Below are 18,938 nucleotides of genomic sequence, written 5' to 3'. Positions count from 1 at the left end.
GATGGTGATTATGGAAATACTTTTGTAAATCTACATGTTTCATGAAAGCAATTGGTGTAAGGTCTTGTCCAAGTTGGTTGAGCCAATGTGATACACATCCATACGTAACCAAAGTGTCATCATCCAGTTCCAAATTGTTTGTCAGGTAGCTCTCAAAAACACAATCATACCGTTTATTTGCTAATGCCTTGATTTCTCTTGCCAGCGTAGCACAGTACTTTCCAATCTTCTTATTGCTTCCAGTATCAACAGCTGATACATAAACCACAGCTTTTTCCTATCTGCACACAGTTAACTATTAGAGAGTCATTGTGCATATTACTTCAGCTGTCTTGTATCAATATAACTGCTTTTCTATGTAATTCATTGTGTACTTACACCCTCAAGCCATCAGTAATGGCATCTAACAGTTCACCCACTACCAGCTTTTGGTTGGGTGCTTTGTAACCTAGCCTGAGGCAGCTGATCATTGCTTGAAAAACTGTGTGCTCAATAACAGAAAAGGGAATATTACCACCATAAAAATTCTGCAGTTTTTGTTTCAGTTAAATAGTTGTTTTTGTTATAAAGATATCTGTTTGTGGTTGAAAAACCATGATAATTCCTCCTCTTCATTTTGGCTAACTTGAATCTCACTTTGTTTTGGTGTAGTAGGCAATGGCAATGCAGTATTATCAGCACCTTCATCCTCAGATTCTGATACTTGCATACGTTTAGCCAAAGGCAGTGATTCTTGTGTCCCTTTGTTCTTCCCACTGTATTTTACAAAATGCTTCCTCATATGGTCTGCCTTCCAATCACTTTTTCTTTGCAATTTCTGCATCTAAAAATCTCTTTGCCATCTTCATGGACTTTCTCAAAATAGCTGTGAATTAGGGCAAGTGGTCTTCTACCTTTGCTCATGTTGAGATATTTGGATCTGAGTCACTGTACTCCAGGAGTTCAGCTGCAATCCAGCCAGTGACATCAAGAGACAGAGTACTGGACTGGACAATTAGTTTGGCAGGCTTCCTCAAACAGAAACTGAAACTTTGGGATCTGGGAATTCCCCTTCTTTGTTTGTATGACATTTTCATTGATAAAGAAAGGGAATTCCCAGATTCAGAAGTTTCAATTTCTATTTGAGGTAGCCAACTCAATAGCATATAGCTTTAGATTGAGGCTCTTCTTTTGTTTTATTTCCTTTAATGAAAATTAAACAGTTCATATTACTGCAAAAGTATTATCAAATTGCTAAATATTTTGCAATACTTTTTATTAGTATATTCTAATAATAATTTTATTATTCCCAGTTTAAGCTGGTATTTACCAGCACTCTGTCCTTAACTAGTTTTTCCCAGGAAATTGCCAACCCTGCCTGGGAGTTCAAAACACTTTATTGAAAATGTGCCAGACAAGTGTGGACTTTTGGGACAATCCTGGGAATCCCTAGGGAGAGGTTAATACAAATTCCCCAATTCTGCTTATGCAAAAATGCAGCCTTGTGAAGCTACACCATGAGGTAATAGATAATAAGGTAATAATTGGAGATATACCAATCTCCTAGAACTGGAAGGGACCTTGAAAGGTCATTGAGTCCAGCCCCCTGCCTTCACTAGCAGGACCAATTTTTTTGCCCCAGATCCCTAAGTGGCCTCCTCAAGGAATTGAACTCACAACCCTGGGTTTAGCAGGCCAATGCTCAAACCACTGAGCTATCCCTCCCCCCAAAGGAGAAAAGGGTATTTGTCTGCTGATTACCTGTTACAGAAGGCCAAGATCAAAGCCTGAGGTGTATAAAGAAACAGTTGATCTGCCCAACCTGGGTTCTGGATCTAAGATGGATTAATTTGTAATCATGGGGAAAACCCAGCTGTGGGTTTTGAAGGACTAAAACCTACTAGAGCCCTAGGCTGGAGTTGGGGGGTGACCTCTAGTAAGCTCTTTAGCATGCATGTTAGTTCCTTTATTGTTTTAATGTGTTTTTTCTGTAATGCTTTTACCATAAAACAATTGTGCTTGCTTGGAAGGAGCTGTGTGGTAACTTATAACTATGGGCAATGCAGTGCTCAGACTCATAGCCCTTGGAGATGAAGTAAAGTGCAGAGGCTGGACGTTTTCGGCAGTTTAGGGATATCATCATGTAAGGCATGGATCTGTATAACCTTAAAATCCCCAGGGGGAAGGGTGGGAGATGCAGGTCTTCACCCAAGAGTGGTGCCATCTGGGACCAGGAAACCTGAAGTGAGTGCCATTGGTGGACCACAGAGGAGGAACTCAGGTGCAGTTATACTGAAACTGTGGCAGCTATCACTTCAACTTTTATTCAAATTCCAAAGTCTCACTCTGGAGTATTAAACAAGGAAACAGAAGTTGTTTCCTTGATGGTAATAAAGCATTGTTAACTACCTGTTGTAAATCTGCATGAACTGAATGGCTTTGTGTGTATATCTTGGCCTATTAAAATATCTAAATACTTAAAACAAGATACTGTAACATTTCCATTCACTGATTTTTTTGGAACCCCTATACATGCATCATCCATCTCAATTTTTTTTTATTGAGTGAAACTTTTTTCCCCCTATTCACCTGCATTTTTCTCACTTTTTCCGCATTACAGAACTCATTTTTGTATACAGTATATAAAGTTAGTGCATTTAAGTTCAATTCCCACCTCTCTCTGTCAGCATATTTGTTTAGGAGACTCACTGTGAATCCACATTGATAAGAGTAACAAAGACAACACTAAAGATGATGAGGATTTTGGTGATGAAAAGAATACACTGTGCACAATGTGTTTAACCAATAATGACATGAAATATATTATTGCAATAGCTATGAGAACAGGTGAACTGCACAGTGCAAGAAAGCCTTGGTCAAAAAAATGGCTTGACCATTGGAAATGTAGTTGAAGCAACAACATTATAGTATTCAAAAAAGATAATCAAATAATTTCAAATATTCTTCGTTCAAGTTATTAGTGATGTGTATAGTAGGAGATCTCCTATCTCATAAATAGATCTACCATCCCTATTGCCATATTGGTGAAAATACCAAACATATTTGTCATCTTACAAAGTTATCAGAACCTTGAAGAGAAGGAAAATCTCACCTGAGGCTAAGATATACTGTAGTCTCATTCTAAATACTTTAACTGTTAAAAATGCATTTTAAAATGGTAATTGGAAATCTTAGTACATTTCAAACATCTTAGGAATGTAGTTATACAAAATGGAATTGGTTAGAACACTGGGGTTTACACCTCTACTTTTGCAAAAAAGCAAGATGGTTTATTTATGGTATGTCACAGGATGGAACACAGGTTTTTCAAGAGTTAGGCCGCTGATGGGCTGATACCACTGCCTATCATGCTGACAAATATTGTCTCTGTTTCCTTGTATTCCCCCATCTAATTATCTCTACCCATCTATTCTCTCTTGTATTATAGTTAGATTGTGAGCTCTCTGGGGCAGGAACTATTTTTTGTTCTACGTTTGTACAGCCCCTAGCATGGTGGGGTCCTTGGTCACGACTGGTGCCCCTAACTGCTACAGTAGTTCAAATAAAATAAATGTATCTCATGGTTTACTTTTTTTATTATTATTATTTAACAGGCATGTTTCCTTGAGATTATACAGTAGCAGCAATCAAAAGTTTCTTTTAACTTCATATTAGTAGGTAACGTCACAGGTATGAGCAATATTGTGTGCATTTTGTGGTCTACAAAAGGGAATTCTAGTGTCAACACGCTACACATGCAACGTCAAGCACGCTAGGCTATTTTATTATTTGGAAGTGAGACCACAGCCTTCTTTCAAAACTAGTTAACAAACAAAACTCTTCTGTGCTCCTTTTTACACATTTGTATTCCAGGCCCAACCACAGTTTGTTTGTTTATAACACTTCAAAACAAGTCTGGTATTTATGAATTAAAGATAAAATAGTCTGATGCTGACAATGATTTATTAGTGTTCCCCAGCCACTGCACAAATTATATTAATTGTTGTCTTAGATCTGATTAAATCATGCTTAACTACTGAAAGTGGTGTAACTGACCATGTGAAGCACCCATTGGACAAATGAGAGAGTAAAAGTGAAAACAAGAAAAAAAAATCGCAACCCTAAATTAAACCCAGGATGGAACTTCAAAGAGGGGAGCGAGGGGAAAGTTCTTAATGTCTTCAAAGTTTACAGATTATATTCTAAATAAAATAAAATAACTCTTGTAACTTCTATTCAAACTACTGCCCTGCTTCTGAGAGTACAACATGAATGGATGAGAGTGGAGATGGAAAATTCCTGACTTGACCCATCCTTTTTATTGAAAAAGAACTTGGAAATACAACCTAGAACTGCAGCGATAATGGTGCAGTATATTATTTTCAATTTGTTGAGCCAAAGAGAGGATCAATCCAAATTCAGTCACAGCTCAGCATACTTGACCCCCTCCACATGACTTCACACTTTCTCTATATCAAATGACAAGAGGACCTACCAAACAGAACAAAAGCCACCACACTGTATTCATAAGACAATGCAAATAATCAGAGAAGTACAGTCCCCGCTCAGAGGAAGACTCAACTGGATGAAATATATTAAACAAACACCCATGTAATTTCCATGTAGGAATTACAGAAAATTCTTTTCTTCATTCACAGGCGATAGGTTATATAGCTATATTACTGTATATCCCTGCCTTAATACCAACATTAAAAAGATATTAGAAAATGGCTTATACTAAAAGAACTATCTTCTGACTTTCTACTTGCTACAGTAATAACAACACTGCAAATAAAGGACCTGATCCACCGCCCACTAAACTCAATGGGAGTGTTTCCATCTTTTGGATTGGGCATTTTTAATCCAAGATACTCGAAGTACTTTTTACAAAGGTGGATATTATTATCCTCATTTTACAAATGAGGAAACCAAGGTCTAGAGAGGGGAAGTGACTTGCCCAGTGTCGCACCGAGAGTCAGTGACAGAGACGAGAATAAAATCCAGTCTTGTTTTCTAACCAATAGATCATGCTCCCCACTAATACAAACAATTGAAGCAGCTTGAGTTCAGTAAATTATCTTAATGCTGGACACTCCAGTCAGCCTGATTTTTACTTTAACGTGTTTACAGATTTCATGGCAATTCCTGGATCAAGTATGTCGCAAATGCTAAAAAAAGAGAGACAAAAGACTGAAGGTTTTATATCATAAAACACTAGGAAACCAAGAGTTGTGTGTGAAAACCTTAGCAAAGAATACAGTCTTTGTTTGGCTGTTCATAAGATCTCTGGACTACCAGTTCAATTCTATAATTCTTACCTGCCACTGACCTTAAAAACAAAGGAACTGTATTGAAAAACTAAACAAACAAACATGAACTTTCTTTCCCAATTCCAGTGGGCTTTTCTCTAGCATCCCTTCTCACTGCTTCAGAACAGGTGATAAACATATTAGGCAGGTAGATTAGATAAAATGAACTAAAACAAAACAAACAGATCCCCCCCATCCACACACAAAAAACCACACTACCCCTTTTCCCAGCAGCAACAATCTATGGAGGTGTGCTGCTTAGAAATATAACAGAGACATAGAGTTTTGCAGTATTATACCACTATCCTCTCATTGACTTGAATTTCAGCCTCACTTGCTCCTTTTTATCTAGCCTTCTCTCAATATTCTTCTCATCTCTTTCCTTTTGAAGTCTGTCTTGCTGCTGAAGGATAAGAACATAAGAATGGCCACACTGGATCAGATCAATGGTCCACCAAGCCCAGGACCCTGTCTTCTGACAGTTGCCCATTCCAGATGCTTCAGAGGAAATGAACAAAGCAGGGTTATTATCAAGTGATCCAGCCCGTCTTCCAGTCCCAGATTCTGGCAGTCACAGATTTAATGACACCCAGAGCATAGGGTTGGATCCCTGACCATCTTGGCAAATAGCCATTGATGGACCTATCCTCCATTAACTTATCTAATTCTTTTTCTTAACTCAGTTATACTTTTGGCCTTCACAGAATCCCCTGGCAATGAGTTCTAGAAGTTGACTGTGCACTGGGTATGTGTAGGGTATTAGCTCTGTGAACCCTGGAAAAAGTTTTAACTTCATTTTAAGCCAGGTAACATGGTGATGGTTGCCATACAAAAGGAAGTAATAATAAATAGGAATAATTGTGAATAATAAAATTAATAATAAACTATAATAATAATAAAAAAAACCAGCTACATTCTCTGCTCTCCTCCTTCCCATTTAAAAACAGCTTTCAGTCCATAACTAATAGTTCCCATTTAGAATTCAACTGCAAGACAAGAAAAAAAAAAAGATTAAAATGCACCTTTCCTCTGGTTTCTTCTGAAATCATTCTAGCACAGTTTCCAAACTTGGCACAGTACATATCACATTCTCAGAGGATTTATACTTATCACTGAAAATTATTCTTCTAGATAGCAACAGTATATGAAGCCACTCTCTAAGCCCCGAATTGCAAAAGAGGGTAATTGTTTTGGAAAAGTTGAAAGTCTTTTTCCAGAAAAAAAACAAGTTACTCACGCTCATTTCTGTCAAATTCTTGCTACTGTAGTGTTGTGCTTTTTTATTAACCTGGGCAAACATATACGTTGGTCTACCTATAAAAAGCTCAATAACACCACACAAAAGGAATTCTATGTCTTTTTTCCATCGTTTCTTCATATTTCTAATGCTGGAATGCAATAAAATATGCTGTTCCTTTAAAGAATGAGACCTTGAATCACTCAGAGTGAGGTGGTTTATAGAATATTCACGTCTGAAATACTGCGGTGCTGGTTGTTGGCAAATAAGTGTTTCAGCAAATTTTGCGCAAAAGAAAAGACTCATGCCCAGGAAAAAGGAAAGACCCCAGTGACACATTCCAATTAATAAATTTGTTTAAAAGGGCAGTTTGGGCCTGAAGGCACAAAGAAAACTATAGGTTTAGATGATTCACAGAAAGCTGCGTTTAATCTTGAGGCATATATTTAAGAAACATCTGCCTATCCTTCTGAGATGGGCATGCACTTTCCTTCTGCAATGATAGCAAAAATAATATGAAGGCATTCAAAGTAGCACATGTAGTTTCTTTAAATATTTATAAGCTGAACTGATAAATCTATTCACTTAAATAAGATTTATTACACCCATTAACACATTCTTTCCAGTCAATGTTTTCTTCATGGAGCCTTAAGACTAATAAGATCCAGTATAGATGGTGCCAGCAAAACATTTTTATTCAGTAGATTTACTGGGCAGGTAGATGAATATAACTGGAGCAACCAGACTCTGGTAAGCTGCAGTTTTTACAACATTAACTTATTTTTTATCATTGTGAATTAATCGGTTTCTCCAAGAAATCAGAGGTCTGGTCCAATCTAGTTCTCAAACAATACACAACTAATTGAAGAATCCAGAAGGGTACACACAGTATGTCAGTGCAATTGTGAGTCAAATAGGAGGAATTCTAAGGCTCTACCATCCATCCATAAAGAATAATTTCTTTTTTGTTCACTTCAGTGGAGAAATTTGTTCTGCTAAGTTTGCCAAAGGAGAATGCAGAGCAATCATAGAATAATGTATGACATTAAAACCAAACCCAATATAGAAGGGCGTAGAAGTTTCCAGATGTTGGTAATGGGATCTATGTTACATCCTTTCAACTCTAGGTCGCTGGTTCAAATTCAACCCAGGTCATCAGCAACTGAAAGTTCTTATTATCTCATGGCTGTTTGGTGACTGATGCAAAATCATTTCCACTTCCCATAAAACTGATCTCTTGGCAGCATCAGCAGAGCAGAAAAGGAGTGAATGGAGATAGAGACTGAACGACCTTCTCCCTCCAGAGGAGGTTTTCTCTATGTCTGGGTCAAGCCAAAGCTGGTGGGTGGGTGTGTGATATAAAATATACATGCACACCCCCATACTAAAAAATGCCTGCAGTTTCCAGAGCTATCACTCTGGCACCTTTCCAGAGAACTAAATTAGTGTAAAATACATAACTCATCTAATACCAAAGAACTGACAATCTGCATGAGGGATCACCTCTATATAATGACTTTCTTTCTATACAGTATTAAAAATTAAATGATGATCATTGTATTTTGTTAAAAACCTCTGGGAAATTACTCCAGTAGTTTTAAGGACTGTAAGAAGTATTTACCTGCCAAGCTTTTTAAAATCATGACAATGGAATACTGAAGGTTTCTCTTCCATAGAGATAAAGAACACATGATCTGCAGTGTCACAGAGATAAACTGTTAGATTTCAGTGAAAGTGGCTTTTATCTCTCAACAACTAATGATGAGAAACATGCACAGGTGCAAGTGAGAGGATAGAAGGAGCAATTCCTGCTTTAGATAATTTATTGGCAATCATCATTTTTTAAACAGACACCTCCCAACATAAGGCTTCCATTCTCTTTAAGATACTCCTAAACATCTGGGGCCAGTCTGCCTTTTAATTATTATGATAACACCAAGACCTAGGAAACAGCTAGACTATGAAAGGTTGACATATCCTCCAAAAGAGTAAAATATAGTAATTCCTTATTTTTTTCAAGATGAAGTTGCATTAATTACTATTGCCACTATAACTGGCATCGGTAGGAAAGAAATGACAGCCTCTGACATGTATGTACGAACTCAACATTGTTTTTTTTATCCAATTTGATTTCCAGGGGGTTCACAGATTCGTAAATTTTAAGGCCAGAAAGGACCATTCATTGTCTAGTCTGACTTTCTGCATTACACAAGCCAAAGAACCTTATCCCATAATCTCTGCATCAAGTCCATAATTTCTGTCTAAGATATAGCGTATCTTTTAGAAAGATATTCAGTCTTAATTTAAAGACTTCAAGTGATGGAGAATCCATCACATCCCTTGGTAAACTGGTCCAATGGTTAATTATTCTCACTGTTAAAAAACTGCTTTATTTCTAATCTGAAGAGATCTAGCTTCAGCTTCTAATCACTGGATCTTGTTATGCCTTTTTCTGCTAACGTAAAGAGTTGTCTATTGTCACATTTCTTCCCCATATAGGTACCTGTAGACCATAATCAAATCACTGCTTAACTCTCTCTTGTGATCTCATCAAAAAATTATTAAATTTGTATGACAAGATCTAATCCATAAAACCTTGTTGACTGATATTAATCATTCTTAACATCCTTTAATTCTTTACTGAGTGCACCCAAATCACCTTCTCTATTCTCTGAAGTGTCAAAATTCACACAGACTTATTTATTAAATTTATAAAATGCACCCAAGATAAAGTTCTCTGAGTGCGCGCAGAATATCTAAAAGCATTACACATTGACCAAAATCAACAAAAGATTCTGCCACAAAATAACCCCACTGCCCCACATAAGTAAGAGATGGGCCAGACCCTGTACCCTGGAGAACAGAAGAGTTAGGCTCTGTGGCATCAGTGGCAGGGAAGTGAATTCCAAAGTCAAGGGCCCTTTGCTGAGAATGTCCTATCACTAGCCTAAGACATTCAAATCTAGGGACTGGTAGCAAGAACACCCCATCTGACCTCAATTGTTGTGGTGCTGCTTGGTGAGAACAGTAGTTTCTCTGAAAGCCAGATCCCAAACCACTTAGGGAATTTAAAAGAAATGTCTGTATTTTACAAGAAAGCTATACTTGATTTAAATGAACTGGAAACATTTATATAGCAGCAATACACTTCTCTTAACGATCAGGATATCCTACAAAAGTTAAGGGCCAGACTCATCATAAAATCTTATTCACAAAGAGTAGCACCTTCACTCCACCAACAATCTCTTTAATTTCAATTTCAGAATCTGGCCCTAAATTTGCAACTCGTTGTTTACATGCCATAAGCCAATGAAATAAGAAGTTAAGTTAGGTTGAGCATATGAAAAGTCCAACACACAAGGAGAGAGACACTCCCATTGCTGTGTGTTTCTAAGCATCTTGAATCCATCCATGTAAAAGTGACCTTAAATCGGTCAAAAATTAGCTAACACCTGTACAGTATAATCTAAGTGCCATGAAAACCAAAACCAATTTCAACTTTACCAAAAGGAAAAAGGGGGAAAGAATAATTCCAGAGTCCATTTTTATTATCTGTATCGTTTCCTTGCATAACAAATAATAAAACACCCGTCTCACCAGCTTTTACTTTTAGCATATATTACAACATAGATTTATTGTGTAATGTCTACTTTAAGATTGTGCCTGTACAAACAACTGAAGAAGCGGAGAGAACATACACCACAGCTGTTGTGATTAATTATACAAATTTAACCAAAAAATGCCAATTTTTTTGAGTAATGCAGTTAGTTTGAGTTAGATAAACCATGGCATGTTGTGGCTTACTGTATTTTCACTATATGCATCTTCAGAAGAATATTAACAAATCTGTAGCACACCTTATTGCATGAGATCCAGGTTTCAGATGCCTATGGATTATTAAGCCCTTTGTGCCTCAAGGCTAGGAGATCTCAGAAGTAAGGTTCTCAGCCTACGTTGGTGAAGTAAGAGTACTACTCAGAGTGATTGCCACCAATCTAAAATTCCCATTAATGGTATCAGGGAGAGCTGTAGGGATCAGTGCAATACTCCATGGAGCCCTGTGAGAAGCGGAATGGGATATGGGGAATTAGCCACAGTTGTTTAATGTTGTTATAACACTTATTATTTATATTACAATAGCTCTTAGAGCCCTCTCAACCAATATCAAAGCCCCCGTGTGCTAGGCTAGGCTAGGCACTGTACAAAGGGAAGAATATAGTAGGAAACAGAGAAAGCATCTTCCAGAGGATTTCAATAACTCAGACATAGGTTAGGGGCTTGTTACAGGAGTGGGTGGGTGAGATTCTGTGGCCTGCATTGTGCAGGAGGTCAGACTAGATGATCGTAATTGTCCCTTTTGACCTTAAAGTCTATGAATCTATGAAAGGACGGTGGAAAGCCCCTTCACCTCCATTCAGATCCCAAGGAACTATCTAGATGGAAGGGGGGGTACTTCTTAACATGCATCATGGTCAGGATCTGATGGGATAAGGGATAGCCCACATTTAAATGTTACTGCTCCCCACAGCAAAAATAAACCAATAAATTCACTACATCATTTAATTTTCAATCTATAAGGAGTAAAAGGATCTAATGATAGCAGCAGAGTAACACTAAAAATCTTTTTCGTAACATTTTGTGAGTTCATTCATTATTGGTATCTAGCTTTAAAGAAGCATAGATTTTGGAAAACAACAATTTTTAGCAAAGGTGGTAATTTCCATAACTACTTTACATAAAGCTGTACACTGTGCTACAACACAGAGCTCCAAAGAAAATATGGATTTGATTCAATAATGTTTCTGCCTTAAAAGTATTAATATATTATAAACACAAAATGTAAGGTTTCATCCATTTTCACGTTTGCCTTTTAACAAACTTTATAGTGTTTTGTTGCTTTTATTTTTCTATTGTAGTACTAGCATAACTGAGAAACAGGAAGATATTCTTGGAAATAATTCAAATGAGAGAAAAATAATTCATTTAAAAAACCGTGAACCGTTATGAAACACGGAGATGGGTGTAGTATAAGAACCAAAATGTAATAAAATAGAAATAGCATAGACACATTTCTCTATCATATTATCTTTTTCTCTCACACACATGTTGTAGATAGATTGATCAATCTAATCGATCTATCAATCAATTGATCTATTTTCCTCTTTTCTTGATTCTAATCAACTGAAACAATATTTTGTGACCTGTTAATTCTGCATGATCACCTGGAAAATCCATAGTAGTACTTCAAACAATAGAATATAAATGTGGAGAGGAGTTGAGTTTTGAAAAAGAATGGCTGAGGCAGCACCAGTACCTTCTGGATAGGACATATAGCTCTTCTATTTTGTTTTCAAATGCGTAAGATGATAACCCATAACTTTAGAATAAAAACACTGTTCTAAAGTTTGTAACAAAGCTACACAACTGTTTTGGACAGGAAGCACAGAATAACAGCCAACTAAAACAACAAATAGGAAGTTAATGAGAGGCGGGATAATTGGATTTTGCCCAGAAAGCTTAAATGAATACCTCCACTATAACAAACATTGCCACCAGACCTTTAGGTCATATGTTCAGCTGTCTACACACCAACTTATAAATCTGTGCATGATAATTTTGCACACTCTTCAATCTGTGTGTAGTTAAATTAATAATTAGCCATTTGTATGGCATACATGTAGCAAGCAGCAAAGAGTCCTGTGGCACCTTACAGACCAGGGGTCTCAAACATGCGGCCCGCGGAGCTCTTCCCTGCGGCCCGCGGAGCTCCCCAGGGCCGCCCAGGGGGGGCAAAGGGGGCAATTTGCCCCGGGCCCCGGGCTCCGCAGGGGCCCCCAAGAGAAAAGCGGAGGCTCCCGCCTCCGCCCCTCTCCTGGAGCCTCGGCGCATAGAGCGCCGAGTCTCCGTCCGAGCGCCTGAGCCCCGCCCCGATCCGAGCCGCGTGGGGAGGGGGCGGGGCTGGGAGCTCTGGGCTGAGCGCTGCGCTCTGAGCGGGACGAAGCTCAGGCCTCGCCGGAGACGCGCTCGGGTAAGGGGGGGGGGAAGCGGGAGCCGCCGGGGCCGGGCCCGGGCCGTGGGGGGGGGGGAAGGGAAGCGAGACCCGCCGGGCCAGGCCGGGCCGGGGGGTGGGGGAGGGAAGCGAGACCCGCCGGGGCCGGGCCGGGCCGGGGTGGGGGGGGGGAAGGGAAGCGAGACCCGCCGGGCCGGGGGTGGGGAAGGGAAGCGAGACCCGCCGGGCCGGGCCGGGGGTGGGGAAGGGAAGCGAGACCCGCCGGGGCCGGGCCGGGCGGGGGGGGGAAGGGAAGCGAGACCCGCCCGGGCCGGGCCGGGCCGGGGGACAGGGAAGCGAGACGGGCCGGGCCGGGGGTGGGGAAGGGAAGTGAGACCCGCCGGGCCGGGCCGGGGGTGGGGACGGGAAGCGAGACCCGCCGGGGCCGGGCCGGGCGGGGGGGGGAAGGGAAGCGAGACCCGCCGGGGCCGGGCCGGGCGGGGGGGGGACGGGAAGCGAGACGGGCCGGGCCGGGGGGGGGGGAAGGGAAGCGAGACCCGCCGGGGCCGGGCCGGGCGGGGGGGGGGAAGGGAAGCGAGACTCGCCGGGCCAGGCCGGGGGTGGGGAAGGGAAGCGAGACCCGCCGGGGCCGGGCCGGGCCAGGGGGTGGGGGAGGGAAGCGGGACCGGCCGGGGCCAGGGTGGGAAGCGGGACCGGCCGGGGTGGGGAAAAGAGGGACCCGCCGCCACCGAAGCGCAGCCCGGTCTTCGGCGGTGGGGGGCCCCTTCTGTTCCGGGACCCGCCGCCTAAGTGCCCCGCCGCCAAGCCACCAAACAGCTGTTGGTGGCGCTTAGCACTTTCCAGGAGGGAGGGGGGAGGAGCGGGGAGCCGCGCGCTTAGGGGAGGAGGTGGAGAAGAGACAGGGCAGGGGCGGGGCCTCATGGAAGGGGTGGATTGGGGGTGGGGCCAGGGGCAGCAAGGGGGTGTGTCAGTGATGCGGCCCTCGGGCCAATGCACTAGTCTTCATGCGGCCCTCGGGGTCATTTGAGTTTGAGACCCCTGTTATAGACTAACAGACGTTTTGGAGCATGAGCTTTCGTGGGTGAATACCCACTTCGTCGGATGCATATCTGTAGCAACAATTTCAGAAGCTGTGTTTGAAAACATGTCCCTGTCATTCCTCTAACAGCTAGGACATCAATTTGTGTGTTAACCAAAAGACAGCACCTCTAGCAACACAGTGAGACTGTTCTGTCACCCTCTGCTAGCCACAGTCAATAGAGGCTCTGTGCAAGCTACAGTATGGACATTTTGTCTATATTAACTTGTATGTAACATATGGCATTGCTAACCACAAACATTTAAAAATTACAAAACAAGCTCCAAAATCATGAGATTTTTAAAATATAGTAAATGCACAGTTCTTTTTATTTGATTTCTGGCTTTTGAACTTGTAGCATACCATGGGGACTTGTTTAAAGCTCTTCTCTGCAACGATGAGGGCTACAAACTTACTTTTTTAAAAAAACGAGAGCTGTGTCACATGAAATAACATGACTCCAGGAGACGGAGCTTTAAGAAAAATAACCTAGTATTGCAAGATTCTTGATAAAATGACAGCAAAATGTTAGCAACACTGAAAGATACTACAAGGAAGTATCCCATGATGGCTTCCTGTATTAAAACCAGTTCCAATAATTATCCACCCTGAAAAGATCAGAAAAGACTGTACAAAGCAATCAAGAAGTAAAATTACCAACTCTCAGTTACAATCAGTGGGCCAGGTCCACCCTGACTGATTTGGGCTGGGCTGGCAGCGCACAGCAGCTCCCCAAACTATCTGAAGTTTCCCTCTTCATTATCAGAGTAACACCATAGTGGTACCTGTGTCATCCCCTCTCCCAGTCCATGATACTGGGGCTTATCTAAGGAAAAGGGGCACATCCCTATGCCCCAGTAATCCCCAGATACCACTGCCTTTGGTCAGCTGACATAAATTAGACCAGGACTCAGGCTGTTCTAACTAGTGCTGAGGGCCCAGAGGAGATCAGCCCCAGAGGAGATCAGCTGGATTGGAGGATCTGGCCCAGTCTCTATTTATATTTATATTATATATTTAAAACTATATGAGATATAATATTTAATAATGGGCATTTAAAGCCTGCAGCCCAATGTACCAAAACACATCCTGCCACTTGTACTTTATGCCTAAACTAAAGCAAATGTATGAAAACAAAGGTGTGGCAGCCAAATATGTTTTAGTGCCTGTTTTCACTATATCAACGGAAATGACAAATGTACTGTAGCATTACAGGCTTGAGCGCTCTAAGCAGACTAATAACTCCTAGGAGAATTGCATGCTATGGAGGAACAAGGGTAATCAGCATAAATGAAAATGTATTCTATGAACTATTATCGTGTCTGAAAAGGATTCAAAGCTAGCTGCAATGAAATAATGGTCTAAACCAAGATTTATATCATTCGGTCTAAATACAGAGAGATTGCAAGAATTCTTAAGCATGAGTAATTCACATCTGCGTCAAATGCACTTCTTTATTATTATTCAGAGACTGATAGATACTGCAGACAGGCAGCACCATATCCACAAACAAATGTACACAACAGGTGAGGTCTACCAAACAAACAAACGTTTCCCCAAGGTGCCTGGGCCTCGATCCAACTCGCATCAGTTAAAAGGGATCTTTCCATTGACTGTTATGGGGGTTAGAGCCAACCTGTAGACCTAAAAAGCACAGCAGACACACTACAGTACACAAGACAAAACAAACACTTACGGTTCAGATCAGATTATAAAGATGGCACAGACTCAAAGAAGTTATTTATCATGAATTGGTGATTAGGCGAGGTTGTAATTTTAGGGTGTTATCTTGTTACTAGAGGAAGAGTTACCTCATCTTGACTCATTTTCTGTCATTAATTAGAGAGGCTATTTTGAGGTCAGAGGTTTGTAACCAAATCATATTTGTGCATCTGACTCATCACAAATTCTTAGAGAACCTGGTTTACCCTGTTTTTTATTGTCTGCTGCTGATATACTAGTGGGGGAATGGACTTTTCTCACTAGACAGCTCCAGTGAGGGAAATATCTCAAAGAAACATTTATGCCATGTTGTGATGCATTGGACATTTTACCAACCAAACTGTTGGTGAAAGTTGTAATACTTTGCATATACAAGGCTTGAACCAATGCCTTTTGAAAGACTCTCATTGACTTCAGTGGGCACTGGGTGAGGCCTCTACAGCATTAGAGAATCTCAATGTGCATTACAAACATTAGTAAAATAGGGATCAGAAACACCCCGTGAGGTAGGGAAGTATAATCACCCTCATATTTTACAGGGGAGGATGTTTAGGCACAGAAAATGATCTGCTCAAAGTCTGTGATGAGTGCAGACTCCCAATCCACATGACCATTAGAGTTGCTAACCCTCTAGGATTGTCGTGATGAAACCTCCAGGAATACATCCAACCAAAACAGGCAACCCTAATGGCCATCCTTCTTCCTGGGGCCATATTCCACCTAAACAAAGGTCAAACTTCAACTGAGGATTTATGCTCTCTTGGTTATCAAAGATGCAGATGCTGTAGCAGTCGAAAAAATGAGAACATTGCCATAAGGAAGAAGGGATTCAAATTAGTTTTAAAATTTTTTTTTTTTAAAAGGTGATCTATAATTTTACACACATCAAACACATTTTCAGAAAAAGTGTCAATAAAATTCCAGAAATTCCATACCCAAGCATTCCAATTCAATGCCATGTAGGTTCTGTTCATGCACTTGTAATCCTTCTATAAATTCATTCTAAAAAGGGGAAAAGATTATCTAAAACTATACACATAACGGGAACATTTTATGATAAAGGGTCTGGTCTTGAAGGACTTACTTATGGGTGTAAATCTAGTAAAATCAACGGAACAGCCAACATAAATAAGAGTTTCAGAAGCAGACACTACATATGATTCTACAATAACTCCCTATTTTGAGTACTAAAGAAGGTTTTTAGCTTAAATGTTTTTCTACACATTAGAATTTTAGGGGTTTAGTCAAATTTACAACTGATTATTCTTAAGAGATGGATATATCAGAGAAAAATACTTCCACCTCATAGAAATCTAACTGGGATGCTGTTGCTGAACACAAAAGCACGAGGAGCAAGCCATAAAAGAGTGACCCATACTCTCTCCCCAGCACAGATAAAAGTTATTCAGTGAATAATAAACGGTGAGTCACCACAGTGTCTGGCTGGTGGGAAATATTTTGTTGTGACATAACGTAGCCAAGAGGGAGACGATTACTCAATATTCCAAGGTCATGGATTTTCCCCTTTACATTTTTATATGGCAAGTCCCAGCCGCACAATAAATGTAAATAAGGTTCTAAAATGTCAAGTTGCTGGTCTCATCCTCCAGTCATCAAATTCCTGATGGGATTAGTTATGCTGAAAAATAGAAGTTCAAGATGCAGGCTGAAGGACTTCCCTTTAAGAGAAATATGAAGTGTGGACATTTGCCAAAATCTTCAGACAATTTCAATGGGAAACAATATTCTGTCCCTTTGAAAGTAACTTCTTATCAGTAGAATTTTGGATACTAATTCTGATGAGGGGCTAAGTTGAATGGGGCTTATACCTTTTAAATAAAGCAAAAAAAAAAATTGTAGCAAATGCACTGCTTAAAACTAGCATTCCCTCATTGCCAAATATCAACCAGTATCACATAAGTATAATATTTGGATCTTAAAAATCTAAAACAATCTATCTACACTCAAAACTGTGATTTAATTTTAATTCCAGAATGAAAAAGCAGAAAAATGTTAACAAAAAAGAAAAAGAAGAAGAAGAAGTTAACTCTTCAAATGTTTAATTTACATCATAACTGGCAGCATCTAAAAAAACACAAGCAAAATAACATCCAAAAGTTGGGCTTTTGTTGTCAGGGTAACAAAACATTGTTTCTACAACCCACTGCAGGCTCATAATAAATTGGGAGAACTGCGGAGAAAACTACATGTGACAGTGGCACAAACCTCCTATACACAGAAGCACAGGACGGCCATTGTACTGTGTTTCTGGTAAGTTCAAAGGAAGAAAAAATAAATATACTGTCTCCTGTATTTTAAATAGGAAATGATGTACTCAGCACAATTTATATTTTAAACAGAAACAAAGGCATCTGATGGCTTCTTCTCAAAAAGCGTGGAAAGAAATACCTCGGCAAAAATTTAACTCCAGCAGAACATGAACTCATAGTACCAGGAGATCTTATTTAACGTGTGAGAAAGTCATAAGAAAGTACTTGGCAGTTAGAGGAGCCATTACAATAGTTTAGTACTTTTGAAAACTACCCAAGTTATCTTAATTAGGGTTGTTTGAAAGGTAGCCAATACTATTCCCTTTATACCAGTCATACATGCTTTGCAGTGATGGGTGAAGAAAGTGGAATTATTCCACAGTGCCTAGAAATCAAGTTTTTGGTTTAAGGCCACTGGTCTAAAGCTGAGTCTTCACTCAGAAAAAAAAGATGTGTTAACCTGAATTAGCTAAGTCGAGGTAAAATCATAGCGAAAACAAGGTAGTAGGTTTCACATGAGTTAATAGATTGAATTGAAGATTATGGGTTTTTTGTTTTTTCCCCAGTGAAGATACAGCCTAAATGGAGGTTCTTGCACAATCTCATGGCTGACAATTAAGCTGATACATGAACTGGAATCCAGAATTTTAACGCTGGAAAAATATATCTTGTCTGTCTGTCTCGTTTGTTTTTTGTTTTTGCTTTTCAAGTATAACAGAGAGTTGCAGCTAAACTAACATGCCAGCCAGAGATGAAGCTTGGCAGATTTCAACATGGTGGATCTGAATTTCACGAACTATTTACAAATTAAAAATTATGCTTTCTGCTCATTAAATCTAACAATTCAGATTACTGTGTTCCAAATTAAAATTGCATTAGTTAAAACTTGAAAGAGTACCTGACTACAAAAAGAGCCAAGCCTACCAAAACATCCTAAAATATGGTACTGAGATTCTTGTGGCCAAGGTCACATTCTAGAAGACCAACTTCTACCCTACTCGAAAGAGAAGGATTCCATGTAACCATCCAGAGAAACGTTTGTTATGGTTGAATCATTTCTACCCAACACATGGTTATGGCCTTAGTAAAATGGATTTAAGGGTGACCAAGACTTAATTCTCTCAGACACAAAGATCCAATCTGTCTCAGTTTATACAGAAACAGGAGACCCTTAAATTCTTGGACCTTCCAATCACTCAGAAAGTTGAAAACAAATGCAAGTTTGTGCAAGCAGAAAAGCTACAGTTCTGAGTCTCTCTGTGGAGAAAAAGGGAAATACAAATCTAAGATCCTATGTACAGGGCAGCAGAATGTAATCCAGAAATAAACACTT

General features: G+C 40.1%; 1 protein-coding gene across 3 annotated transcripts in view; it reads right to left on the bottom strand.

Annotated features, from left to right (window-relative positions):
* Positions 1-18,938, bottom strand: part of LOC123349646 (BTG3 associated nuclear protein) — a 252,258-nt gene that overhangs the window by 19,660 nt on the left and 213,660 nt on the right. Inside the window, exon 12 of one of the 3 annotated variants that reach the window (XM_044987860.1) lies at positions 10,514-10,583. The exons of the other annotated variants lie outside the window; for them this stretch is intronic. Coding sequence (XP_044843795.1) covers positions 10,542-10,583 — 42 coding nt within the window. The 3' untranslated portion in view covers positions 10,514-10,541. Of the gene's footprint in view, positions 1-10,513; positions 10,584-18,938 lie in introns of those variants that run through there. 3 annotated transcript variants of the gene reach the window in all.

This window comes from Mauremys mutica, chromosome 14 (assembly GCF_020497125.1).
Source record: "Mauremys mutica isolate MM-2020 ecotype Southern chromosome 14, ASM2049712v1, whole genome shotgun sequence".
In the NCBI taxonomy this organism is placed as follows: Eukaryota; Metazoa; Chordata; order Testudines; family Geoemydidae; genus Mauremys; species Mauremys mutica.
Note: the sequence above shows the minus strand (reverse complement) of the source record. Positions and strands in the feature narration are given on the sequence as shown.